The sequence below is a fragment of the Miniopterus schreibersii genome (assembly GCF_964146895.1).
Source record: "Miniopterus schreibersii genome assembly, chromosome: 8".
NCBI classification, from domain to species: domain Eukaryota; kingdom Metazoa; phylum Chordata; class Mammalia; order Chiroptera; family Miniopteridae; genus Miniopterus; species Miniopterus schreibersii.
The window spans coordinates 9762176-9789542 of NC_138109.1; the positions used below are offsets into that span (position 1 = coordinate 9762176).

General features: G+C 54.7%; 1 protein-coding gene across 4 annotated transcripts in view; it reads left to right on the forward strand.

Annotated features, from left to right (window-relative positions):
• The window catches only part of HSPG2 (heparan sulfate proteoglycan 2), a 96879-nt gene that overhangs the window by 17820 nt on the left and 51692 nt on the right, over positions 1–27367 (forward strand). For 2 of the 4 annotated variants that reach the window (XM_081145383.1, XM_081145384.1), the window contains exons 2-14: positions 15127–15262; positions 15787–15831; positions 21541–21650; positions 21753–21811; positions 22120–22280; positions 23407–23457; positions 23849–23977; positions 24250–24504; positions 24598–24717; positions 26289–26420; positions 26590–26734; positions 26827–26978; positions 27073–27219. In XM_081145383.1, the coding sequence (XP_081001509.1) occupies positions 15127–15262; positions 15787–15831; positions 21541–21650; positions 21753–21811; positions 22120–22280; positions 23407–23457; positions 23849–23977; positions 24250–24504; positions 24598–24717; positions 26289–26420; positions 26590–26734; positions 26827–26978; positions 27073–27219 (1642 nt within the window). The remainder of the gene's footprint in view (positions 1–15126; positions 15263–15786; positions 15832–21540; positions 21651–21752; positions 21812–22119; positions 22281–23406; positions 23458–23848; positions 23978–24249; positions 24505–24597; positions 24718–26288; positions 26421–26589; positions 26735–26826; positions 26979–27072; positions 27220–27367) is intronic. The other 2 variants (XM_081145385.1, XM_081145386.1) reach the window with 1 other exon arrangement.

Here is a 27367-nt window from a genome sequence, read left to right on the forward strand (position 1 = left end):
GGTGGACAGGATGTTCCTGCAGGCAGCACACATTCCTGCTCAGAGGTGGCAGGCAGCTGGAGATTTACCGTTTCCTTTCCGGTAACCTGAGTCCCTGGGGAGGTGAATTCTCCCTGCCAAGGACACCAGCCTTTCACTTGCCAGCCCTTCCTGCCATTTCCTCGGCTGGGCTTGTCTGCCTGGGGGCTTAGGCCTGGCCAGAGGGACCAGCTCTAAGTACCAGGGGTTGAGACTGGGGGCTCAGGCTCTAATCAAACCCCTGACAAAGACCCAGCTTCATGCCACCCTCCCAAAGTCCTCATCTGTGTGGCCCTGGACTCCAGTCTTAGGGAAGGAGGGGACGGAGGTGACATTATGGAAGAAGGCCCTGTGTTAGAAGCCAAAATACCTGGGCCCCAGGGCTGCCTCTGCCATCAACTTGCTGCGAGACTTCCTCTCTTCTTAGAGCTGCTGTACCCTCTGAGTAGCCAGCACTGATCTAAGCCCTCTCCGTGCGTCCTCCAGCTCATCACTATGGCAACACTTGGTGGTGGGGGCACTGAAGCAAAACTCAAAGACGTAACGAAACTCCCATTGGGCTGTCACTGTCACAGATGGGACTTGAACTCAGGCTCTCCAACACTGGTTGGTCCTCCTTGATGTTCTTACTTCCCTTCCCTGGGCCTCAGTTTCCTCTTCTGATAAGTGACGGTGTTGGGCTAGGTGATCCTTCCCATCTCTGACAGCCCAGGATTGGTGGAGCCTTTGCAGCCCAGGCTCCCCGCGAGGCAGGTTTCTCTTGAGCCTTACCTAGCCTGTGGGGGGCATAACAGGAATTGCTCTTCCCAGGGGGGCTCTGGAAAGGTCACTCTTGGGGCTTGTGAAGTCCTGGCTGGGTGGGGGTGGGAGGGGAGGGAAGGGGAGAAGTGACACTTAAACCTAGTAAGTGCCAGACACTGGGCTAAGCTCTTAGGTTGTCTTGTGGACTCTTCCAGCAACCTTGTGAGGTGGCATTTTCATTTCCGGTCACAGGTGAGGAAACAGGCTTAGAGAGGTCAAGGGATTGGCCCAAGGCTACCCAGCTAGGAATTCGCCAGGCTAGGATATTGTAGGGTGGCATGTGGTCAATACACATTTCCTAGGATGGCTTTGATTTATTAATGAAATAAAATAAAAACAGTAGTCTTCCCAAAAGACCATGAACATGCCACAGAATTTGAGTACAAACTATATCTCCCAGGCTGCCTCTGACACCGGAAGTGGCCCAGGAATCCTTTGTTAAATTTTGTTTCTCCACTGCTTCGGAAAATATGGTCAGTCATAATTATGGGTATGCCTGAGTTCAGAGAAGCGAGAGCTGCGTGGGATGGAGTGCACTGGAAAGGATAGGCACTGAGCTGGGAGTGGAGCTGAGGGGGCTGAGAGGGGCCTGGGGCCAGCCAAGGCCAAGTTCACAGGCTCCAAGGAGCCTCCTTGAATGGCCTGCAACCCCTTCCATTTGCCAGGAAAATTACAAGGCTTCTCCTCAAACACCATTCCCGTCTAGCCCTGCCCATCCTCCCTTCAGGGTCTCTGGGGCAGCCCAGCCCCCGGCAAGGCATGATTGGCCCACAGACCTTTGCTCCAGCCCCTCCACCCTCACCCCAGACTTCCCAAGGAACTGGGTAAAGGGCTGTGGGTGGGGCAGCAAGGCCTGTGTCCTGGCCATTGGGCCCAGCGGGCCCAGGCGTCCTGGGATTTGAGCAGTTGGCAGCATGAGGACTGAGATGACCTGGCCAGCCTGCTCCCACCCTCTCCTGCCATGGGGCTGTTGGCTCTGAAGCCCCAGCAGCTGTCAGCAGGGAATGGTGACAGTGGGCCAGAGGTGACTTCTTAGCCCACCCCTTCTCTCTCCCCATGCTTGGGCCAGGCCCAGAGCTCTTACCAGCTGTTGTCAGCAGCTGCTGAGCTTTGTTCCAGAGCCAGCACTGGGCACCGCCCTCCTCCCCAGGACATCTTCCCAGCATCCTTCATAGCCAAGAGCTGCTGCCCCTGGAGAGGGGTTAGGGCTGATATGGAGACTTGGTCACATCCCTTAGTTCCTTTGATCCTACTCGGGGCACAGAGAAATAGGAATCGATGCCCCTGTTTTTATGGAAGAGAAAACAGATCCAGAGAGGACAAGTGACTTGCCTGAAGTCACACAGCTACTGAGCGGTTGAGTTCAGGCTCCTGGCTCCCAGCGCAGTGTTCACCCTGCTGCCTTTCTTCAGGGCTTGTTTGTGCAGGGTGATAGAGACTTGGGTTCCTGGGTTTGACTCCCAGCTTGGCCACTTAGTAGTTTTGGGACCCCAGGCAAGCTCTTTAACCACTGGGAGAGGAACTCCCATTTTCTTGCTTGTAAATGAGATAATAATAGTGCCTAGCTTTTGGGATTGTTGAGCAAATTAAATGAGATAATCCATGTAAAGTACTTAGCATAAGCCTAGCATGTTCTAAGTGCTCTGCCTGAGAACTGGCAGTATTATCAAAGAGGATTAGCCATCTGTGTGCCCAGTACTGTGGATGGTTCTATGGGGGTTACAGACACATTCCAAAAATACTTATATCAGTCAAGAAATATTTATTAGGCACCTTCTGTGTGCAAGGTACTAGAAAAAAACCACACACAATGATGAAACAGGCAAAATTCCCATCCCTGCTTACATTTTGCCCCCTCGAAGGTGTCTGGGGAGACACGACTTCATCTTAACCGCAGAAGCCTCCAAGCGCTTTACACACAATGGTATTATTGTCCACATTTTGCAGATGAGAAAATGGGGGTTGAGAAGATTGGTGGCAGAGCAGGGGCCAGAACTCAGCTCTTCTGAGGGTGTTGGGCAGTGGCCCTGAGGGCTTCCTGGGGGAGGAGGCACTTGTACCAAATCCCAAAGGGCTTCAGGCCTGGCAGGAGAGGTTGGATGCAGACTGTATGGGACGCAGCCATCACAGTCTGGACAGCAACAATTTCAGGAAGGTCTTGCTGAGGTCAAGGCTTCTTGTTCCCCAGGGACAGAGGCATAGCCTGAGCTTTAAATACCCCACAACCCAGAATAGCCCTTATTGTCTTGGCCAGCAGCTGGGGGCCCCAGGAGGATCCTGAGGGAGGCTAATCCTGGAGGTGGGGGCAGGAGGTCTTTGAGCACTTTCCTACACGGTATGGGTGGTGTTTCTTCGAAGACTTTTCCACTTGGCTGCTGCAGGAAGGCCCGCCTTGTGGGAAGGGTGGAGCAGCTGCCTGGGCTTTACATGAGCAGCGTGTGGCTGAGGGGGAGCTTGGTGGGTAGAGGACTCCCAGGGAGGGCCCTGTGCCCTAGTGAAGGTGCTCCTTTGTGTGTCAGGGATGTGTGTTCATTGGCCCACTGGGCCCTCTGCTGTGGGCGGGCCTACCTAGGTCCCTGCCCCGGGCCTCTTGGCCCTCTCTCCTGCTCTGGCTATTTTGGGCACTGGCTGTGTTCAGGCTTGGGGAAGGATGGGTAATCCTGCCCAGACCAAGAATGATGGGGTGCTGCCTGGACCGCTATTCCAGTGCCCATAGATGGTGAATGGTGGTGATGGTCAGTTGTTGTAGACTCTGACCCTGAGTTCAGCCTCAAAGGGTCATGGTCAGTGAACTCCAAGGGGATGCTGGCCTCACTGGGAGTGGCAAAGAAGGGCACCAGACAAACCTTTCCCTTGGGACTGTCCCTGCTCTTGGCCTCAGGAATAGTTAGTTGTGCTTCTAAGCAACAGGTTTGTTTTTACCTCATGGGACACTGAATCCAGGGACTGGTCAGATTTCCTTCTTCCCATTGGCTACCAAAAAGCTTAGAGCAGTGAGTCATTGCTTTCCTAGACCTCCAGCTCTGGCACATACTTTGTCTACTCACCTCACTCCAGGCTCCATCTGTCTGCCCAACCTGAGTTTTTCTTACATATGTTTAGTTAATTTTCTCTTGCTGTTATATGTACATTTTTGTAAGCTGCTTTGAGTCTTCTGGGACAGGGTGATGGTGGAGGTATAAATAAACAGATGGTGATGGTGGTAACCCTTTGCTGGTCATTTGCCCTCCATCTGCCCCGCCCTCTCTGCTGGTGGGAATCACAGCCTAGAATCTTAGAAGCATATTGTTTCAGAATTTCAGTGTTCTAACATGACTTAGCCAGAAGGAACCTTTGGGATCATCTAAATTGAGAGCTTTCAAATTTATCATTACTAAGTTGTGAAACCCTTATTTCAATCAAAATAATAGCACTTTGATTAAATACTATAATATTTTGATGATAGCAAAGAGAGCATTTACTATGTGCTAGTGCTGTTTGTAGCATATTACATTTTTATTGAATCCTTACAACAAGCCCTATTAAGTAGATACTGTTGTTATGAATTATCACACCCATTTTACAGATGAGGGAATAAAGGTGCCAGAGAGGTGAAGTGACTTTCTCATAGCTAACCAGGGGCTGAACCAGACATATTATGTAAAAGGTCAGAATGGAAAATGGAAAAGGTGGATTTTTTTTATTTTATTGAAGTGAATATTTGGTGTAAGGAGTCCAAACTACCTGTCTGCCCCCCACCCCCTCACCCACTCTGTAAAGTGGCCTCCCCAGGCTGCTGAGGACAGACTGGAAAACTGAGATCTCTATCATTTGACAGAGGGAGCCTGAGGCCCAGAGAGGAAAAGGGACTTGCCCAAGACAGCAAAGTGAGCTGGAAGCCGGCTCTTAGTCCTCATGGCCCACCCTGCTGCCCAGAGGAACTCCAGCCCCTTCTTTTCTCTCCTCGCCCCCTCTCCACCCCCAGCAATCCCCAGTCCCAGTCTGCACTCAGCTGAACTCTCCCTAGAACACTCAGCTCCCTCCCTCTCCAAGGCATAGCTACCTTGGAACCTTCTATACGGTCCTAGGGGTTCAGGAGTGACCAGACACTGGGCCACCGTCTCTGTCCCCTCTGATGGGAATCATTACCTGAGAGGGTAGGCTGATGGCCAGCAAGGGAAGGAGCAGCTGGGTTTTCTCAGGCTCAGACAAGTTTCACCCCAAGGAGAGAACATACCCCTCCTTCCACCAACTAGCCTGTCACCTGGCCCGCTCTATCAGCACTTCATTCCTTGGGGCTTTTCTGTCTTCAGGAACTCCCTTTTCCAGCCCTAGCCCGTTTTGCTCAGTGGTTGGAGCATTGGCCCGCAGACTGAAGGTCCTGGGTTCGATTCCTGCCAAGGGCACGTACCTTGGTTGCAGGCTTGATCCCTGGCTCTGGTCGGGGTGTGTAAGGGGGCAACCAATCGATGTATCTCCCTCACATCAATGTTTCTCTCTCTTTCTCTCTCTCTCTCCCCCCACCCCTCTCCCTCTCCCTTCCACCCTCTCTGAAAAGCAATGGAAAAAAATACCCTCGGGTGAGGATTACAAAAAAAGAACCCCCTTTTCCAGCCCCCAGTGGGGTGATGGGTCATATCTTACATCTAAAACCTTACTTAGGGAGAGCTAGTTAGCAGCTAGCTGAAGGAAAGGTATACGTTGGGGTGGGTGTTCCCAAAATATGTTCTGTGGAACCCTAGTCCCATGAGCTCTGCGTGAAGAAAGACTTCCAAGTTAAGCAAGTTTGGGAAACACTATTCACCCCGTTTCCTCATCATGGTGTTAGAGACATTAGGACTTAGGGAACCAGCTCAGCTTTGTGCAACCAGCCTTTCCCAGATGTGTTTGTCTGCAAGATGCTCCCCCATGCCTATTCCTGTCCAGAGTTACTGTGACCTGGGATGGACACTAGTCATGAATGAGGAAAGGGGATGGGGCCTTCCTTTTATTTCCAGCTCTATTGCTCACAGGCCTTTGGTCAGCCGTGTTTCTAGCCCTGCCTGCAGCTTTCTCCCCCTTCAGGAAGCAGATGGGGAAAGCCCTGGAGGGCCGGGGGAACTGGCCTCCTTGGCTGCAGCTGCTGGGTTGCCGGTCCAGTCTGTTTTTTCCTGTTGCTGATGCCCATGGGAGCAAGCAGGAGTGGAGCCATGGAGGCTTGACTGTCGGCTGCCTTGCGCAAGGCCCTGGGCCCGGAGCTGTAGCACAGCTCACCTCTGAGACCCCTTTCCACTCCCTGGGATACTGATCTGGGCAATGGGCAGATTTCTCTTCAGTGACCGTGGGCTGCTTCTTGTCTCCCCAGAGATGGGCCTCCTGGCTGGAAAGCCCTAGGTTTCAGAGATGGCAGGAGGAAGGCTCAGTAGTATAGTTTGCAGTCTGGAACCAGGGATCTGGCTTCCAGTCTCAGCCCATCCAACTCTGTGACTATGGGCAAGTCCCCTTTCTGAGCCTTAGTGTCTTCATTTGTAAACTTCAGTCATTAATTAATTTAACAAATATTATTGAGCATCCACATATGCCAGGTACCTTTAGATACTGGGGATACAGCAGTGAGCAAAGTGGACAAAGTCCCTGCCTTCGTGGAGCTGATGTTCTAATAGGGGAGACCGATGATAACCAGATAAACATGTAAACATAGAGTTGAATGTAGATGGTGAGATGCCATGAAACAGGGTAAGGGAAATGCTGGAGAGCTACCTATAATAGATTCTGGACCTGGGATGTGGTCAGGGTGGGTCTTTGTAAAGGTGACATTTGAGCAGAAACTAGAGGAAGAGAAGGAGTGAGCATATGGGGGTGGGGGCAATGTTCCAGGCAGGGGACACAGGAAGTGCAAAGGCCCTGAGGTGGGAGGGGGCTTGGTGTGTTTGAGGACTGTTGAGATCAATGTGGCAGTGAGCGGGAGAGTGCAGTGGGAGAGGAGGTTGGGGAGGTGTGTGTAGGTGTACGCAGGTGTGTAGGCAGACCATGTGGGGTTGGCCATAATAGAGGCTTTTCTTCTAATCCGTTGCTGAGTCAAGAGCAATGGAAAGGCCTAACCTAGTAGGCTCAGGAAGTGGTCATTGTCAAAAGTGGTGTTTCATTTCAAGAACAATTTGTGAAATAATTCTCCCATCCTCCCATAGGCCTGGCACTGTAGTAGGGGCTTCATTCATGAAACCTATGGGCAATGACCCTGGTGGACATGGGCAGGCCCAACCAGGTTGGTGTGGCCTTGAAGGCCCACGGAACCACCAGTGCTCCACAGCAGGGCCACCCGGGAGGCAGAGAACCTGAGAACCAAGCCAGGCCTTGGGGCAGGAGGCAGGCACGTGAACACCACGGGCGCTGTTGGCACCAACAGTGCCTGGCGGATAATATTCAACCCCTGGGGATTTTCTTGCTGGGCTGCCCAGCCTGGAAGTTGTTCCCGCTTGGCCACCTCCACCGCCTTAGCGGCACCTGGCAACTGGCTGAGGCAGGGTCATTTCCTGGTGGCTTCCTGCTTCTTCCCTGTAAGCTGGCAGGTAGCTCACTCAGCACCAGGAGAGGCCCATTCTTGTGGTGTTTGTGGGGGAAGGAGGAGAGTGCAGGGACTCTGGGGGGACTGGGAGAATTGGGCTCTGATTAGCAGCATGGCAACAGCGTGACCAAGGGCCACTGCTCTCTAGGCGGAAAAGACCATTCAGAGCTGAACCCCTCTGATCGTGTGCCACCTGGCACACCGTGTCCCACTGCATCAGACTTCTAGCCTCCTGGTGCTGCCATGCACTTGCCCACCTCCAGACCTCGACATGTGCCCTCCCTTCTGACTGGTGCACACTCCTCCCTTTACCCTGCTTAGGTGAAATAATCTTTCAGACCCAGCTGAATTGTCATTTCTTCTGGGAAACCTTCCCCAAACTCCCACTCTGCCTCACCAAGTGAGGGGCCCTCCTCTAGGCTCTCCCAGCCCCTGTCCTTCCTCTACAGAGCTCTCCACACACTGTGTTGTCATCGCTGGGTTTAATGGTCTGTCTCCCCTAGAAAGACAGAGTTCTGTGCCTGTCTACTTCCCAGTTTTATTCCCACAGCCCAGCACATAGTAGGTGCTCAATAAATAAAGGTCAAAGTGACTTGAATTAAACCTTATTGGGCAGGTCTGATTGGTTATCCCTTTTTTTACAGATGAGAGAGCTGAGGCTGCACAGCTAGAAAGTGGCTGAGGTGACCTGGAGTCAGAGTGTCTGAGCAGAGTCTGCCCTCTGCCCCACTGACCATATCTCTCTGAGCCTGAGGAATAAAGTGCTCTTGCTCCGCCATGGCAGGAGCAGACCTGTTAGGGTGCACACCCCAGCTACATTAGAGGGGCCTTCAAAGCAGAGACAATGTCAGCTGCACCTGGGAAATGGCTAGACAGATCCAGAGTTCTTCAGCCACACTTCCCAAAGCAGTTCACCCCTCATTCCAAGTTTGTTCATTCAGTCTGTCAGTGTGTCAGCAGATATTAACTGAGCACCTAGTATGTGTTTTCTGTTCCAGAGATGCAACGATGATCAAAACACATGAAAATCTCTGCCCTCCGTACTTTCATTCACATTGACAGGGATGGCTGGTGTGGAAGCCTAGCACATATAGGGGCTCACTGCAGTTTGCTAAAAGGGGAGAGTGTCAAGGAGGTTGTCGAAGGCCACATGGTGAGTTTGGGCAGAGCTGGGACAAGGAATCCCACACCCCAGCTCTGGCTCCCATGGTCTCTGTGGAAGGCCCTAATGGGCCCTTGGTGTTCCCCCAGGCCCTGGCTGGAATGCAGCCTTTCCAGGTCCTGGGCCTTGGTGTGAGTTTTTAGAGGGCAGGGGTCAGAGCCTCGGAGCTAGCCAAATACAGGAGGGTGGACCCTGCTTTCCAGCTGGATTCCTGCTGCCTTAGCTGCGTGGCCTTCACTTCTCCAAGCCTTGTGTTGTAATCTGTACAGTCAGGGAGCACCGGTATCTGCCTTATGAGGTTGTGGATTTGCGTGAGTTAAGCCTTGCACAGAACTCATCTCAGCACCGGCACCTGCAAAGACCTATCTCAGCAGGCTCACTTGTGGAGCCTCAGTACTTCTCCCTATTTTGGGGATCATTGTTCGTCCTGGCCAGCTGGCTGGGAAAAGTCCTGCTGCCCTGGGAGCCTGAATGTGGAGAGCTGGCAGGCCTCCCAGGTAGCACGGGCAGCTCAGGCATGCCAGGGGAAGCTGTGGCCACCTTCTTTCTGGCCCAGCGGCGCCCCTCTCAGCCTGCCAGGGGATTAAAGGCCTTTTGGCCTTTGTGTCTGGCTCTCCCACCCCTGACAGTTTGCACAACAAAGTGCTGCCCCAACAGATTCCTTCCCTTCTGCCTTCTGCTGCCCGTGGACAGGGTACCATGGCCTGTGGGTAGGGCAGAGCACGTTGACCCTGTATCTGGGACCTGGGTTGTAGCACAGAGGAGAGACCACTGTGTGGCTACCTGGGAGCCTGCATCAGAGAGAGGGTCAGGAGAGACTTGTCTGAATTCAGTGTCCCAGAGAATTGGGGGCTGTGGGGCACAGCATTTGCTAGTTCCTCTGCCAGGCACAGGGGAGGGGCCACCGAGGCAGAGTCTGTGCTGACAGGAGGCAGGTGGGCAGGCAGGGGCCCGTTTGTCCCCCACCCCCACACTGTCTCTGGATTTCGATGGGGTGAGCTCACTCCAGCCCAGATGCCTGGAGCCCTGCCCTGGGCAGCTGCAGCCACCCTGGGGACTGCAGTGCTCAGACCTTCTGCCCAGCTGCGGGGGTGGTGGGGTCTCAGCCTCAGGCCTGGGCCGTGGAGGGGAGGGTGGGCTGTCTGCCCAAGGCATGTGAAGAATGTCCCTGGAGAAGCCTGAAGTTGAAGTCCTCAGCCGGTTGTGCCAGAGTCGGCCTCAAAGCAGGCAGACAACTTGAGCCTTGGAACTAAGCCTTGCCGTCACCCTCAGCCAATGCCCTGCCTGTTTGGCCAGCCCAGGGCCTGGGCAGCAGAGCCAGTCCCCTCCCTTCATCCCACACCTGGAGGCTGACCCTAGGCCTGAGCCCACACCCCACACTCCATGCGTCACCTCATCCCCTCTCATCCCCTCACCTCTGCCCTGTACGCCCTACGTGGTACTACTTCTAATGCTTACTGAGCACTTACTATATACAGGTACCATACTGAATGACTCTTTCTGAGCCTCAGTTTCCTCATCTGCAAGATGGGGATAACAGTACAAGCTCAGTTGCTTCATTGAAATCCTTGGGGTGAGTCATGTTTTGGAATTCAGAAGTTTTCAAACCTGAGAAAGGTGACACAGAGCACGTGCCAGCTGTGATGTGACATCCTCAGTAGAGTCTGGGGCAACACCCCACAATAAAACACATTAATATTGCTGCAGCAAAGTGTATGACTGCTCACCGGAGTGGAGTGAATAAGCTATTAATAGCTTCATGCGAGTTCAGGTCAGGACTTGGCACCAGATGAGCTTGTTATAAACTTATTTTTTTAAAAAACACACTCTTGGTTTTCAGAGTGCCTTGGATTTCCCTTATTGCAAATGAGGGATAGTGGCCCTGTAGTGCCAACCCTCCCCGGTTGCTGAGGATTATTAACTGAGGGCCTGGCATGGAGAAAGCCCTCTGTGGAGTCTGACCGTTATTGTCACCTCTTCACTGTGTCGCCATCTTCCTACCACTCTGATTTTAGCAGCTCCAGAAACTCTTACCTACACATGTAACCTTTGCAGGACCCCCAGTCCTCACTTTTCTAAACAATATGTATTTTATTGATTTCAGAGAGAGGAAAGGAGAGGGAGACAGAGACAGAAACATCAATGATGAAAGAGAGTCACCGATCGGCTGCCTCCTGTACAATTCCAGGGGATCGAGCCCCCAACCCGGGCATGTGCCCTGACCAGGAATTGAATCGGGGTCTCAACTCCTGAGCCACACTGGCCAGGCTCCAGTCCTCACTTTTAAACTCCTTTTAAAACCCTATTTCTTATATCTGGGTCTGCACCTCTACCTGTACCCCGAACCTTCTCCAACTTTTGTATCCTCTAATAGCTTGACTTTCACCTCCACGCTCTTCCCAGACATCTTTGCCTCCCTCTGTGTCCTTACCCAGGCCAGCAGAAGAGGGCCCAGCCTCTGTCCCCTGTCCCCAACCGCCTCTGCAGGGCTTGGACCTGGAGCTCTATGGGCACCCTCATCCTCACCAGGAGGGCCTGGACACACCCCAGCCTCAGGGAGCGGGCGCTTCCCTGTCTGTCTGGTACAATCCCCCCCAATCCCTCCTATACTCATTAGGGGGCCACCCCGCCCACACCCTCATCCTAAACAATTGTTCCCAGCACACTAGAACAGTCTTCTGACCTTGGCCTGGGTGAGTCAGCTGCCCCCACGACCCCCACAGGAATCTGCAGGGTCTGGAAAATCACCCCCTGCCTGGCTCCTTCCTCTCCGGCCCATCATTCTTCTCCAACGCCTGCCTGAAGTACCGGGTTCCTCTGGGAGGAAGGCAGGAAACCTGGGTTCTATTTCTGCCTTTGAGAAAGTCTCTGACGGTGCTCCTTGAGACCTTAGGCACCCGCTGCATGGGCCCAGGCCACTGCCAACTTATGCATCCTGTGATCCATCTTGGGAGCTGGTTAGGTTGGGGGTGGGGGGCCAGCCAGCCCTGGGCTCCTGGTCTGGCCTAGCCCTACTTCCTTTCCTGGTGAGCAGGGAGCTTGGGGTCCTTGGTCAGTCCTGGCTCTGCCAGACACTCACCGCTGATCTTGGGCAAGTTTCCTCCATTCACATTTGCTCAGCCACCTCAGGGGGGCCATTGTCAGGGTCAAATGACACAGGCCGAGGAAATGCTTTGTAAACTGGAATGCAGTGTGGTTGAGAGACTGCAGGAGTGACTCAGTGACCTTGGTGAGATTGGCTTTGCACAGCTCTGATTACAGAGGCAGTGTGGTGCAGTGGTGAGAGCTCGGCCATTGGTGCCAGACCAGCAGGGTTCCATTTCCAGCTCTACCACCCAGGTCTTCAAGCAGGTGACCAGAGTCTGCTCCATTTCCCCATCTTTACAGTGGCACTGTTTAACACCTATAACCTGGGTTAACACGTTCAAGTCCTTAAAGGAGTGCCTGTCACTTACTATTAAGTGCCCAATAAATTAGCTCTTTTTATTCCCCAAGGTGACCCTGGACTTTCCAGGTCTGAATCCAAGTTCCCTTCTATGGTCACGTCTCAGGCTTCTTTGGGCGCTTTCCGGAGCCTTTTTCCGGTCTGGCTCCATCCCCCCTCCCAGATGTGAAATACAGCTGCTAGAACCTTTTGATCTTCAGTTTTTCACAAGTGAAGTCTCTGCTCTTGCTGGCTTGGCCCTTGCTCCAGGCCCTGATCTGACCCTGGAGCTGTGGGTCCTGGGGAGGGGGCTGCAAGCAAGGGCAGGCGGGCATGTGGAAGGGCCATTCCCTGGGGTCCCTGGGGTAGGGGGCTTGTGTCCAGGCCCAATAGGCACTGGATTCTCTCCTCTGTCACTGCAGATGTGTGCTCCTGGCACTTTTTCCAAGCTGAATCTCACTTTGCTATTTCCTGTCCAGTCCCAAGCCTCCCCCTGGCTTCTCCCTCCCTGGGAGAAGCTCTGGACCTTGTTCACCAGGGTTTTCCTTTTCCAGACAGTATACTGGTGTCTAGGGGGTGCTAGGAATCCCTGTGCCTCATGCAGCCCTCCTCTGGCCTTGGGAGGGAGGAGGGCGTGTCAATGACACATCAGTGACACGCAGAGGGAGAGCCCTCTCCTGGTGGGGAGTTGCCTAGCCTGCCCCTCTAACCTCCTCTGCCCAGTGCCAGTGCCCCTGCACCAGCACTACCCTCACACTCCCCTTAGGTGTGCTTAGGACCCCCACCCTCACCCAGTGGGAGCATTGCCCTCTAGCCAGGAGGGGAGGGAGAACCCCTGGTAGGGAGCATTGCCCTCTTAACCAGGGAGTCTCAGAAACCCCTGAGCATATATAACTAACCCTCTGGCCTGAGGTGGAGTGAGCCTGACTCAGTGGCTCTGAGAAGCAGCCCAGGAATCTATGTCTCACCACCTCCTGGAGGTTCTAAAGCTCACTCTTGGATGTGAACTTCATGACCCAGCCTAGAAGTTCACTGGCCACCCTGTCCAGAGGGAGAGGGTGGGGAGAGGAGAAGGAATAGGAGGAGGGTTTTGCCCATGGATTGTAGGGGGAGAGACGGGCCTTAGGCCATAGCACAGGATGAAGTGGGCAGAGCAGGCCTTACGCAAGGCTTGGTGGCACTGGAAACACAAAGATGACCAAATTGCATTCAGCCCCTGCCTCCAGCAGGCTCCCAGCCTAGAACAGGAGATGCATAGAGACTGCATGGGGGTTTGTATACCCTCCAAAGCAGGTCACCTTCAGGCAGCTGCTAGAATTAATAGGTGATAGCATTTTTGTCCATTCATTCAAGTGTATATTGAACACAGGAGCTGAGAAGGTAGAGATGGATTAATCACAGTCCCTGCCTTCAAGGTCCCTCTATTTCAGGAGAGGTACAGGCAATTACAGGGTGAGCCCCAGAGGGCCCGGAGCCCAGCCCAGGGGCGCAGGTGGCTGGAAAAGGCAAGGAATTAGGACAGTCTCTCATAGATTTTCTTTTTAGTCATCTTTATTGAGGTATAAAATACACACAGTAAAATGTACCCATCATTTCATGTGTACAGTTCAGTAATGAGAAGGAGATGTATGTACCCAGGGAACCATCAGTCCAGAAGGCTCCCTCGTGCCCCGTCCCGGCCAGCCCCACCCCACCCCTGGTCCCAGGCAACTGCTGACCTTTCTGTCACTATAGATTAGACTTTTCCCCGGTAGAGTTTCATAGGGCAGGGAGTCTTTTGTGCCTGGCTTCTTTCATTTAGCACGGTGTGTTAGAGGTTCATTCATGATGCCGAGCATATCTGTAATTCGTTCCTTTTTATTACTGAGCAGTTAAAGGAGGTGATGTTTAGCTGAATTTTGGAAGACAATTGAAGTTAGCCAGATAAATTGAAACTAGCCAGATAAACAAAGGGAGGAAGGGCACTGGCGCAGAGGGACCCGTGTGAGGGAAGGCCAGAGGCTACGGGACATGGACTGTGTGAAGTTGGGGGGTGGGGAAAGAGAGGGACAGGCTGTTTCTTCGTTTTTTTTTCCTTCTCCTTGGCATCTCTCCTGCTGCCACCTTGTCTAGCCAGTGAGGGCTGGGTTTGGTTTTTACAAGCAAGACCATTTCCTTCTGGCCAGGCTGGGCTCCCCAGATAGGGCCGAGGCCAGGGCAGGGCATGAGACGCTCCTGCTAGGCCATCTGGGCCTGGACGTGCATTATGGGGCCACAGCGAATCCATGCACACTTGTGGGAGGAGGCACTTGGGTTCCCTGGGGCTCCGATGGGTTAGTTTTCCTCTAAGTGATTTGGTAAAACTCCTTTGGAAAAATCTCGATTTTGTCTCAGAGAGAGGCATTCACTGCCCACACCCACAACTGAGAAAGGCAGGAGTGACCGCTGCTGGGGCATCTGCCTCGGCCTGCAGGGTGCAGGGTCTCAGCAGCCCGTCATGGAGCTTGTGCTGGGCTCAGCAGCAGCCTGAGGTCACATGGAGTTGACACCATGCCTGTCTGCCCCCATTCAGCCCAGTTGCTGGGCTCCACCCTCACCTCTGCACAGATGAGCCTGTCAGTGCAGCAGAAAGTGCCAGAACTACTCCAACATGGCGGGAATATGGTCCCTGTGGCCTGGAGATTTGGAGGCCAGACTGAGGCAGAAAGAGGTGGCCAAGTTGACCTGGTGGGGAGCTGCTATTGGAGGCAACAGCTTCGATTGACTCACCCTCAGTTTCTGCCTCTGTCCCCCATCCACGCTGACCCTGGCCACTGTTCCACCTGCCTGTGTTCCCACCTTTGCTGGCCCAGTCCACCAGTTACCTGCCTGTGTCCTCCTGTCCACTAACTCATGTCCTGGATAGCTCTTGCCTTATCCAAAAGAAGAGGCGTCACCAAAATGATTTTCATTTTATCGTCCGTTTATTTGAGGATTTGTTCAGACTCGGTGAATCTCAGGGTTGGGCTCTGAGGCCTCAAGGGGCTGCTGGGGTTTGGGGAAGCTAAGTCAAAAATAGTGGTTCAGCCCCAGCCCGACTCTCTCAGCCAAACCACATCTGCGTCAACCACTGGAGGGCTTTAAGGTGGGGCTTTGGGTCCCTCTTGAAGGGAGGGGAGTGGTCCTGGGCTTGGCAGGAGCTGGAGAGTGTGACACAGTCATCTGTGTGGTCTCCCACAGGTGGCGCATGGGCTGAGAGCATATGATGGCTTGTCTCTACCTGAGGATGCGGAGACGGTCACGGCGGGCCGAGCAGGCTGGACCTATTCAGACCTTTCTGACGATGAGGACTTGCTGGCTGATGAAGCCTCCGGAGGTGGGCAGAAGGTTCTGGTGGCTGGGAGTGGAGGGGTTGAGGGGCCAAGTCGGGGTTGTCCCCACTAGGTCTTAAAGAGGACTCAGGAAGCTTGGCCCAGGTGGCACCTCAAAGATGGACTAAGAGCTGTGTGTTCTGAGCCCTGGTCCCAGTGACCCCCCAGGATTCTCCGCTTACAACCTGTGTGACCCTGGGCCCGTGGCAACTCCTTTGCTGCGGCAGTCCCCTCCTAAGACAGGATGGTCAGGACTGATGGGGAAGGTGGTGGGCAATGCACAGTGGAGGACAATTCCCACCCCTATTCTACCTCCTGTCCTCACTGGAGGCCAGTCTGGCCTGGCCCCTTTCCCCCAGACACCCTGGCCCACACCCTCTCTCCAGGCCAGCTCTCCCTAGGCCTAGGGAGGAGGTAACAGTTGTATTTTCATGACTTTCTCCACTATGTGCCCAGAACAGTGCCTGACACCCAGTAGGTGCTCACCAAATATTTGTTGTTGCTGAATAAGTCTTTCTTTTGCTTGCAGACGACCTGGGCAGCGGGGATGTGGGCAGCGGGGACTTCCAAATGGGTAAGTTGCTGGAAGCATCCTGTAGGCCCATCCTGTTCCTGGGAAAGCCCCACAGTAGGTCTTTCCAGCCACAGAGGGCTCCTTGGGCCTGCTGTGAAGGTGTCCTTGTACCTCCTGAGTAACAGGTGTGTGAACTGGTTGGCACGTCCCTCCAAGGTTGGGCATGGCCAGGTTCTGTGCTTGCCTATGCCAGGAAATGCTCAGTTCTGTGAGCAGAGATCGGCACATTCAGGGTAGTATGACCACATATAAGAATGCCCGGTTCTGATGGGGCTGAAAGCCAGCCGCTCGGCATTCAAAGCAAACTTCTCACTTCCCAGGGCTGCTGAGCTGGGGAGTTCTTTCTCAGTCCTCCTAGGTGCTGCTGCAGAGCTGGGGAGCCCAGGCAGGGGTGGGTGCAGAGGGGCTCTGTGGCATAGGGCACTCAGGCCTCACCCAGAACGTGAAGGGAACCCTGCCTTAGGGTAAGTCGCCTCTGGGATGACAGGGGTTCCTAGGTCAGGGAAAGAGGGCTGGGCTTCATGGAGGGAAAGGAATCAGGAGCTCTGTCAGCTGCCCACTCTGCCAGCACCCTGAGTGCCCGGCCAGAGCAGGGACTGGCCCAGCACTGGGATGGGGACTCAGAGTCCCTGCTTCCTTCCATCCTAGGATTCTGTGTAAAGAAGGAGCTACCTGGTGATGAGTCCCAACAACTCCATATAGTTCCTGCTGATCTCTGGGAGCCAGTGCTGGTCACTCTGTGATCAGGGCCAAGGACAGGGCTCGGCTCAGGCTGACCACTAGGCAGCCCCACAGCACCCAGTGTTGCCCATGCCAGCAGGCCTGGGCAAGTCTGGCCTGGGCCTCTCCAGGGGTGGGGTCGACTCCCTTCTGCTGACATCTCAGGGGCATCCAACTGCCAGAGGGTGGCACCCTACCTAGGCCAGTGCAAACAGGAGGGTTGGCCTGTGGGTGGAGTAGTCCTGACTGTGACCTCCCAGCACCTGGGACTCAGACAGTGCCTGAAGCTTTTCCACGTGTAGGTCTCTGCGGGGCTACAGGATGCCTGGGAGCTGGGTGTGGCCCAGGAGTGAGTGTCAGGTGCGCCCCATGCACACAGCTCACACCCCAGAATGGCCTGTGCTGATGCGTCCCTGGGAGCTGCCTCTTGCCAAGCCAGGCCTGCCTGTGGAGGCCCTGGTCCAGTCCACCCTGTCCATTTGGGATATCTATGGCCCCCCCTTGGGGCTGCCCACTGCAGCAGCTCTGCCCACTCTGAGTTGTTTACCAGCCCATCTCCTGCCGTGAGAAGCAGCTGTGAGGGCAGAAGAGTCCAGGGGTTGAGGAAGGATGGGGATGGGGAGTAGCAGCTGGGGAGGGCCCGTGAGGAGGGCCCCTTTCATTGTGGGCAGGGCTGATCCGTGGGACGATGTAGGGCTTTAAACCTTCTAGACCCAAGCCCTGGCACTGGCACTGCCTTTGGGGCGGGTCCATGCAGCTGGGCTGAATCTTAGCCTGGAAGGCAGCAGGTGTGTCTCTGATTCCCAGGCGCTCGGCATGCGTGCTCCAGCCTTGCCCTCCGGGTGCTGCTAAGCAAGGGCCATCCTGACTGTGACGATGCAGTCCCTGGCTGTGCCCCCTGCCGGGGCCTGGGCCCAACCCCAGACCCTAGAATGTCGCCCCAGAGATGGTGCCTCCCCTCTCCTCTTCCCTCTGGCAGGGCTGTGGCTCCCCGAGGCTCTGCCCAGCCCTGTCCCAACCCCACTCCCCTGTGCCCCTCCTTGAGAGCCCCGGTCCACCTCTCCTCATCCGATTTCTTTCCATCTTCCGACCTGTCCCTTTGCCTTTCCCACTCTTGTCTGTCCCATTCTGACTCCTGTCTCCATATCTCTCCTGCTCCCCGCCTCCCCTGCCGGGCTCTCTTTCCTGCTCTGTTTTCTCTCCTCTGTGCCTCACCCTTCTGTCTCCTTCTGTGTCTTCCTCTCTTCGTCTTCCCACCTCTGCCCCCATTTCTGTCTTTCCCTGGGTTCCTTCTGCCTTTGTCTCACCTCTTTCTCACCCCCCCTTCTCTGTGTCTCTATCTCCATTTCTGTGTCTCTGTCTCCATCTCTGTATCTCTGTCTCCAAATCTCTGATTCTGACTTCAAATCTCTGTCGTTTCCCCCCTCTGGTGTCTCTCTTTCTCTCCTCATGTCTCTGCCTCTCCCTTTGGTTCTCTCCACCTCGCTTGCGGTCTCTGCCCCTCCTCGCCTCCCTCTCTGCTGCTCCACTCTGCAGGCCCTGGGCCACCCCTGGGCCACCTTCCCGTGCCTGGCATGATGGTCTCGGAGCCTGGTGAGGCGTCTCCTCTCAGTAAGTGACCTGCCAGCCGGTAGGTGGGCTCATTCCTCTTCCTGCCCACCCCCTCTCCCAGCTCTCCCTTCTCACCCCTTTTCCTTCCTCTTCCCTCCCTCCCAGTTACACTTCATGTCACACCTGAGGCTCAGAGGCACCTCCCTACAGGGCCGGGGGCCAAGCCAACCATGGCCCCACCTCAGCTGGCCCACCTTCCCCCCAGTGCCCAGGACAGTCAGGCCTTGTCTGGGCACTCAGTCTCCCCATGGCGTGCTGGTCCTGCAGGGATGGACATGGCAACCTGGCGGGGGGGAGGGGAGTGCTGGAGTCTGGAGGCAACTCGTGTCTGAGGACTGGCTGCTCCTGGGCCCACCTGAGGGATCCAGAGGGACCCAGGGCTAGGGTTCAGGGGCCTGGGTGAGTGTGGGAGTTCTGGTGAGCAGAGAGTGAGCATGGGGAGTAGGTGAGGTAGCCTGCATTCCCTACCCCCACCTGGGTGCAAGGCAGCTCTGGGCCTCCTGTCCCTCCAGCCTCTGGCTCCAAGTGAACTCTCCAGATGGGGTCAGAATGAGGGCTAGGAGGGAGAGGGCTGGCCTAGACAGGCACCCAGTGAGCACACCCAGTCCCCTTCCAGCACCCTCAGCTCTGGGGACTGGTTCCTGAAACAGACAGGCCTCACCTGCTCCAGCCCTCAGGCACCAGTTGCAGGGACACATCCCAGGGTGGAAGAAGGAAGGGTTCGCCCTGACCTACCCTGGTTTGCAAGAAAGCCGGGGGTGGGGTCAGGCTAGAGGGTCCGTGCCCTTCCCAGGCCCTAGTAGAAAGGGGCTTTGTGGAACCCAGGCCCCTCCCCAAGGAGTGGGCACATTCCTGGGCAGAGGCCTGGCCTCCTCGCCCTCGCCATGCCGTGGGGCTGAGGCCAGGGGCCAGGGTGGGGGGACTCTCAATGAACCTCTGTGCCCGCTCACAAGGGGCCTCTGTGGCCAAGCTCGTGGCTCCCATACTCTGGCCCCCAGAGCCCCGCCTGCCTGGCACCCAGGAGCGCCGCCCAGCTTGGTCCCTGTGGCTCAGAGCAGGCAGCGCTGCCCTTACAAGCACCCTCTCTTAGTGTAGGGTAGGAGTTTAAGTTTACTCCTGTACCAACCCACCCCTGCCCGGGCTTGCTCAGCCCGAGCCTCAGAGGGAGAGGGCCCTGGTTCTGGGGGCATGCACACCTGTGGGCCTGACAGAGTGAAGAGAGAGGAGGAAGGCCCAGCTGATGCCACCTACATGCTGGTCATCTGTCAGCTCTCTGAGCACACTTCTGCCTCAGGGACTTTGCAGCTGCTGTTCCCTCACCCTGGAATGCTGTTATCCCAGCTGCCTCCCCGCGGCTCATCTCCTTCAAGCGTCCCCTTTGAGGGGAGGCCTTCCCTGGCTACCCCGAGAGAGTAGTACCCTACCTTTCCTTTCTCCTCCCACGAGAAAGGGATCTCTGTGGGGACAGGAACTGTCATTGGTGGAGTTCACTGCTATATACCCTGCCCCTGGAACACCGCCAGGCATACACTAAGCTCTCGATAAAGCAATGAATACTGCTCTCAGATGGAGAGAAATAAAACCAAATCCATTCCTCAGGTTCGTCGTAAAGACCAGAGGGAATAATTAGAGCTAACTCATGCAGCCCCCAGTATGCGCCGGACACTGATAAGCACCGTACATTTGTTAACTTGCTTACTCTGCAACAGCCCTCCGGGGTAGGCACTACTTTATTCCCGTTTTATAGATGAATAAACTGAGGCTCAGTGAGGCTAAGTAACTTGCTCAAGGTCACAGAGCTGTAAGTGGCAGTTTTGCTCTAAAGGCTGAGCCTTTAATCACTAAGCTACTCTGCCTCTCATATAGTAATTGGTCACAATATATTGCACCTACTGTGTGCCAGGCTCTGTGCTAAGAACTCTGTATATATTGAAAACTTATTTGTAACTCATGTCAACTCAGTATTTATCATTTACAGAGTGCTTAATTCATGACATTGAGAATTCATGCATAAAAAAATCTTGTTCATAATAGGTGCTCAAGAAATGATTGGTGTATATATATACACATATGTATATGAGTCAGTTGCAACTCATATTAACTCATATTTATAACTCCCATATGAACTCATGAATATTATGAGATTTAACGTGTATAAAATGTATATAGCCCTAGCCAGTTTGGCTCAGTGATTAGAGTGTCAGCCCATGGACTGAAAGGTCCCGGTTCGATTCTGGCCAAGGGCATGTATCTCGGTTGCAGGTTCAATCCCCGGCCCCAGTCAGAGCACTTGTAGAAGGCAACCAATTGATGTGTCTCTCTTACATCGATGTTTCTCTCTTTCTCTCTCCCTTCCACTCTCTCTGAAAAGCGGAAAAATATCCTCGGATGAGAATTTAAAAAAAACAAAAAATAAAATGTGTATAGTAAGTGCTTAAGAAACAATAGTTGTATATGCTCACACCAATCTGATATGAATTGATTCAGCCATCACTTATTAGGCACTTACCATGTGCTAGGTGCTATGAAACACTGGGGGTACAGGAGTAAGATCTGCAGTGTCCCCACCCCCCTCAAGTTCATAGTCTAGAGAGAGAAAGTTGACAGCAGCTTCTGATTTTTCTAGCGTTTGTTTCATGCCAGGTGCAGCATCTGAGCACATAGGGAGATGGTGCATTTAAGCATGATATTACCTATTCCCTACAGTAGCCCAGTGTGTTAATGTAATTAGTGCCCCAAATTGATCAAGGAAGCTCAGAGAGGTGAGGTCGGTGCCTGAGATGTGGCTGACCTCAGAACCCCTGAGTTTTATGAAGATGCTCTACGATCCATGTATATTCAGGCAGGATCTGTGCAACGTGGGCTAGAAGGTGCTCTGATGGAGAAACAGAGGCTGGGAGAGCCCCGAGGAGGGGTCTCTAACCCAGCCAGGGTGGGGGGAGGAGGGCAGTTCAGGCAGTCTTCTTGGAGGAGGTGATGGCTGAGCTGAGCCCTGAGGGGTGAGGGCGAGTTGGCCAGGGAAGAGTGGGAAACATCTTGATCACTTGCAAGGAATTTCGGTACCAGGCCAACCTCCTCTGGAAGCCAGTCTTCTTCGGCCTTCCTCTGAGCTGCCAGGGGTCTCCTCTTCTGGCCTGATTTCTGTATCAGGCCACTTGCCCTGTTAGTTGAAACCCCTCACTCAAGTGTGGGGCCTCGGCTTTGACCCCTGGGCAGACCTGTAGTGTGTGCTAATAGGGGCATTTCTGGGCAGAGCTGTGGCCACACGAGTGTCAGCCTCAGCAAGAGGCCTCTTGGGACCATCCCCCTCTTTCCACCTACTGGCCTAACTACCTGAGGTCACCACATGGTGACACACCTCTCCCCCCCTTTCTGCAGTTTATTTCCGAGCCCTGGTCAATTTCACCCGCTCCATCCACTACAGCCCTCAGCTGGAGGACGCGAGCTCTGAGGCTTTCCGAGAAGTGTCCGAGGCCGTGGTAGACACGGTGAGGTGAAGGGGCTTCGGGCAGCTCCCCAGGCGTCGGTGGGCAGGACTGAGGGTGGGAGTGAAGGTATCCGGAGGCTGATGGTGCTGTGTCCCTCCCCAGCTGGAGTCAGAATACTTGAAGATTCCTGGAGACCAGGTTGTCAGTGTGGTGTTCATCAAGTGAGAAGGGTCCTGTGGGGGCTGGTGAGGGACTGGTGGGTAACCCGGAGGAAGCTGACAAAGATGGGGAGAAGCCTGGGTACTAGGAGGGGAGGCAGAAGAGACCTAATCAGGTGGATCTCTATTAGTGAAAATTCAGGAATTGGTGGGGAGACAGTTTGGACCTTAACTTGCCCTGCTTGGGATACAGGGTGTCCAGGAGCTGGGGAAGAGTCAAGATCAGGTCTGACCATCTGACAGGGCACCAAGGGAGGAGCTGAGACCACAGGCATCTTCTCACCCTGCTCTCGCCCCATGCCCATCCCTAGGGAGCTGGACGGCTGGGTCTTTGTGGAGTTGGATGTGGGCTCCGAAGGGAACGCAGATGGGGCTCAGATTCAGGAGGTGCTGCGATCGGTCATCTCTAGCGGCTCCATTGCCTCTTATATCACCTCTCTCCAGGGATTTCAGTTTCGACACCTAGGCACAGGTGAGCCCATCCTGGAGGCTGGGATCACCTCCTCCAGTTTATCTGACTTGGGTGGATCCCTTTTGAGTGTCCCCACCATGGGCTCTCTTAGCCTGGGTTTGCATACCACTAGGGACAGGGAGCTCACCACCTTATGAGTCTGCCCCATCGACCTTTATGCAGTCTTGGCTTGGGTTGAGCATAAACTGTTTTCTCTACCATGTACCCACTAGACCCAATTTCTGCTCTCTACCTTTATTCATTGACAATAGGTAATAATTCTTTTCTTCATACAGTACTTTCAGATCCAAACACTTTTGTGTTTGATAATAACCAACACTTATTTACTGAGCACTGATTACATGCTAGGCACTCTGTAAGGCCCTTATGCCCAGCCTCCCCTTCGCTCTTCACAATAATTCCTGTGAAGTAGATATTATTCCTCCCGCTTTAGAGATGAGGGTACTGAGGCCCAGAAAGGAAACATGACTTGTCCAGATCCACATACATGGGGAGTGGAAAAGCCAGACTTTAAACCAAACCTTGTGTCTATGCCAGTCTTGCCAGAACCTATGATAAGATGAGATGAGAAACAGATGAGAAACTAAGGCTCTGAGAGAATGGGAAACTGGCCCAAAGTTACCCGGCTGTCAGATGCAGAGCCCTGGCCTTTGTTTTCTCAGTTGGCTCAGGATTCTTTTTACTGCACCCTGCTTCCTGTTTTGACTCCCTGAGTCTTTTCTTCTCCTGGCAAAACAGTCCCAGTTCATTCCTTATAAGCTACGGTTCTCGGCCATCTCCATCTCAGTCCCCTCCTGGGAAGGCTCTAACATGTCACCCCTCTGACTCAGTGGAACCCAGCACTGAACAAGCTCCCTCTCTACCACGGTGTAGCCCAATCAGAAGAATATAGTGAAACCATCACCTCCCTCATTCTGCACATAAAACCTTAATTAATGCACCTGAAAGTTAAGTTTGCCCTTTTGGCATCCCCAGCCCAGGTCTGAAGGTCGCAGGGGGTCCTGCCCTTTTGGTTTTTCAATGAATCTTCCTGGCTAGGGATGGTGGGATAGGCCTGGCCCAGCCCTGCAGCTCCCAGGTCCCAGGCCCCAGGTGGAATGGGTGCTGATCACGCCTTCCTTTCCAGCACAGACACCCCCGCCCCCCTTGGCCGCTGTGGCGGCCGCAGTGACACCAGGTGAGAGTGTAAGCCAGATCCAGGCCCAGCTGGGTAACTGAAGTTAATAGATGGAGAGAAAGATCATGAGGGCAAGATGGGCCACGCCTTCTTCTCTTCCTCTTTGTCCTTGCTGGGCCAGGTTGTGGCCTGCATGTGTGTGATGTGGTGGTTGCATGTGTGTGGCATGTTAATTGTGTGTGAGGACTAGTGAGGCTACTGCCACATATCCTGTGTCTCGTGTGCTGTGGATGTGTCCACCATGTGCTCCTTGCCCTTGCTGAGTCTGCCAAAAACCACATGGCCTGACACAGGGCACCAAAGCCCACTCCCAGCCATGCAGTGCCTATGTCGTCCTTGATGCCTTCCGTCCACCTTCTACCTGCCTCTCTGACTCCCTCCAACCCCACAGTGCCCCAGGTCCCAAGAGTCTGCACTGAGACCGAGTTTGCCTGCCACAGCCACAATGAGTGTGTGGCCCTGGAGTATCGCTGTGACCGCAGGCCTGACTGCAGGGACATGTCTGATGAGCTCAATTGTGGTGAGGGGCTTTCTGGGGGCACAGTGGCCTGCAGATGCCATGGAAGGGTCAGGGTATGCCTGGGTCTTCAAGCCAATGCAGGCTGTGAGGGTTTGGTGCAAGCAGAAGGGTCTGAGAGAGGTGGACAGGGACATGGAAGGGTGATACCAGGGTCAGGGCCAGGGCACTGAGGGCCCTGGGGAGGCTGGCGGCAGGGAGGGCCTGGGGAACGTTGGGGGCAAGGGGTGAGGAGTCACCCCCTCCTGCCAACATCAAGTGGTCTGTGTCCACAGAAGAGCCAGTCCCAGAGCTCAGCTCCATATCACCCTCTCTGGTGGAGACACCACCTATAACACCCTCGCCAGAGGTAACCACCACACGGCTACTACCAGGCACCCTGACTCCCCAGCATCTGCTCCCCCGTCCTGACAGGCCTGTGCCCTGTGGACCCCATGAGGCCACATGCCACAGCGGGCACTGCATCCCCAAAGACTATGTCTGTGATGGGCAGGAGGACTGCAAGGATGGCAGTGATGAGCTGGACTGCGGTGAGGACTGGGCAGGGGTAGAGGTAGGGGGTACGGGGTGGGGGGAGCTGGCAAAGGGCGGGCCTCTGGCTGAACCCTGCCTGGTTCACTCAGGCCCCACTCCGCCCTGTGAACCCAATGAGTTCCCCTGTGGAAACGGGCACTGTGTCCTCAAGCTGTGGCGCTGTGATGGTGACTCTGACTGTGAGGACCACACCGATGAAGCCAACTGCCGTGAGTGTCCCAGGATTCACCTAGCAACCTCACCCCACCCGTTTCATCCCTTCTCGGGCAGGTTTGCTTGCTCTCCCTGGCTGAGTGGTGAAGGCCCTGGAGACAGACTTTACGGTGTATCTCTTTCTGGCCCCTGCAGTGAGAGACCTTGGCTCTGAGCTGGTCTTTGTAGCAAGCAGTCTAGCCAGATTGCCCATGGTTAATGTCTCTTTCTTTTTTTTATTTTGTTACCATTAATCTTGTCTTTGTCATTTATGCTCGTGTGTGGGTCGGAGGGCTAGATACATACACCTGGGTCCCTTGATGATGGGGTCCTTGATGTATGTGTGAGTCAAAGCATTCCTGTTATGGGCCTTGAGGTTTTTTACCTAGAGCCAGTTCTGAGTTATTTGTTCCTTAATCATCCCAGCTCTTAATCCATATGCCCTTCAACTATCCATTGTCCATCTGTCCAACATCCTTCTTCCCTCACATCCATCTATTCACTCACTCTTTCCTCCAACTATCCATCCATCGTCTGGCTGCACAGCTCTTCATCTCTCCACCTATCTATCCAACATCTGCCTGTGCATCTGACCACCCATTCATTCTGTTATCCATCCATTAACTATCCATATGTCTTTCCATCTATTTTTCAACATCCTTCCTCCTGTCCATCTCTCCATCCATTTATCATCTATCCATCCATTGTCCATCTTTCCCACTCTCCATCCATCCATCCATCTATCCATTGTCCAGGAGCAGGGAAAGAGTCAAGAAGTCAGGCCTCTGCCAGGAAACAGTCAAAGGAAGTCCTTGTTGACAGAGCACAGAACAGAGACTATGACAGCCGGATGGCCTTGGGCCTTATAGGGTGTTGGGGCAGAGGACCCTGAGGTAATGTCTTAGATGGCTGCCTCCTGGCCTCCTCTCAGTTCCTTCTCTGTGGACATGTGGCCTCCACTCCTGCCCCACCCTGCCATCTCTGTCCCTGTCTGTGTCTGTCTCAAGCTCAGTCTCCCTGAGGATAACCGTCAGTCACTGTCTAGTAAAGATGCCAAGCCAGGGCCCGGCCGTGGCACCATGCCAACTTTAGGCCTCTGGCCAGTCCATAGGTAGCTGCCTCAAGTCAGGTGCCATCCTGAGCCAGTGAGAGGGGTACAGAGCAGCAAGGTCAGGGCTGTGGCAGGCCCCTTGCAAGGCCTTTTTGCTAGAGAGAACTTCTCTGGCTATTACCTGGAGTCCACAGATACCAGCCACTTTGGCTATGCCTTTGGCAGGGGTCTTGTGCTTCTAAGGGTGGCCAACTGTTGGAGGAACTAAGTGACTGTGACATGCCAGGTTTTGGGTAATGCCAGTGGAGCGAGTGGTGGGGCAGGGGAATGTGATGAGCTGTTTGATGGCTGATTGATGACCGTGACATTGTGGGTAGTATTGTGGCAACAGTGTCTGGGCCTGGTCAGGGTAGTTGTGTGTCGTGTGGATGAGATGAGAGAGTGACCCTGGGAACACCTGGGGAAGGAGGGGCTGTGGGCATAGGTCAGAAATGGGGGTGGTCCACCAGCTGCCCACACCACCTGCTCTTTCCCCAGCTGCCAAGCGCCCTGAGGACGTGTGCGGGCCCACGCAGTTCCGCTGTGTCTCCACCAACACGTGTATCTCAGCCAGCTTCCACTGTGATGAGGAGAGCGACTGTCCCGACCGCAGCGACGAGTTCGGCTGCAGTGAGCAGGGAGCTGGGGGGCGAGCTGGGGGCCCTGGGCTGGTTTCCAGGCGCCCCTCTCTACAGTCTCAGCCTCAGCCCTGCTTCTGCCCGGCTCCTCTGAGCCCTTCCCCCTCCCACTCCTATTCCCCTCTCCCCTCCCACTCCTCACTCTGGCTCCTGTCTCCCAGTGCCTCCCCAGGTGGTGACCCCTCCTCAGGAGTTGATCCAAGCTTCCCGGGGCCAGACAGTGACCTTCACCTGTGTCGCCATTGGTGTCCCAACCCCCATCATAAACTGGCGGCTCAACTGGGGCCATATCCCGTCTCATCCCAGGTCTGGCCCTGGGCCTGGGTGGAGACTGGGACGTAGAGGAGGCTGCGTCAGTGGCCCAGGCCTGACCCTGCCTCTGTCTTGGGGCCCACCAGGGTGACAGTGACCAGTGAGGGAGGCCGAGGCACGCTGACCATCCGAGACGTGAAGGAGGCAGACCAGGGTGCCTACACCTGTGAGGCCATGAATGCCCGAGGCATGGTGTTCGGCATTCCTGACGGTGTCCTGGAACTCATTCCGCAGCGAGGTACCGCCATCAGACCAGCGGGCACCGAGCATGGGGTGGTGCCAGGGCTGCCTGCCTAGGACCTGCTGCAGCCCACTCTTATGCCGCCTAGCAGGACCCTGCCCCGATGGGCACTTCTACCTGGAGCACAGCGCCTCCTGCCTGCCCTGCTTCTGCTTTGGTGTTACCAGCGTGTGCCAGAGCAGCCACCGCTTCCGAGACCAGATCCGGCTGCGCTTTGACCAGCCTGATGACTTCAAGGGTGTGTTAGTGGGTTGGGTGGGCGAGTGGGCAGGCGGCGGGGGCTGTGGTGGGTGGGAGGCAGGCACCAGGCTCCAGGGGACTTGTAGGACAGACATGGGAGAGCAGCAGCACTGGTCACGTGGGGCCAGGTTCAGGAGGGACACAGG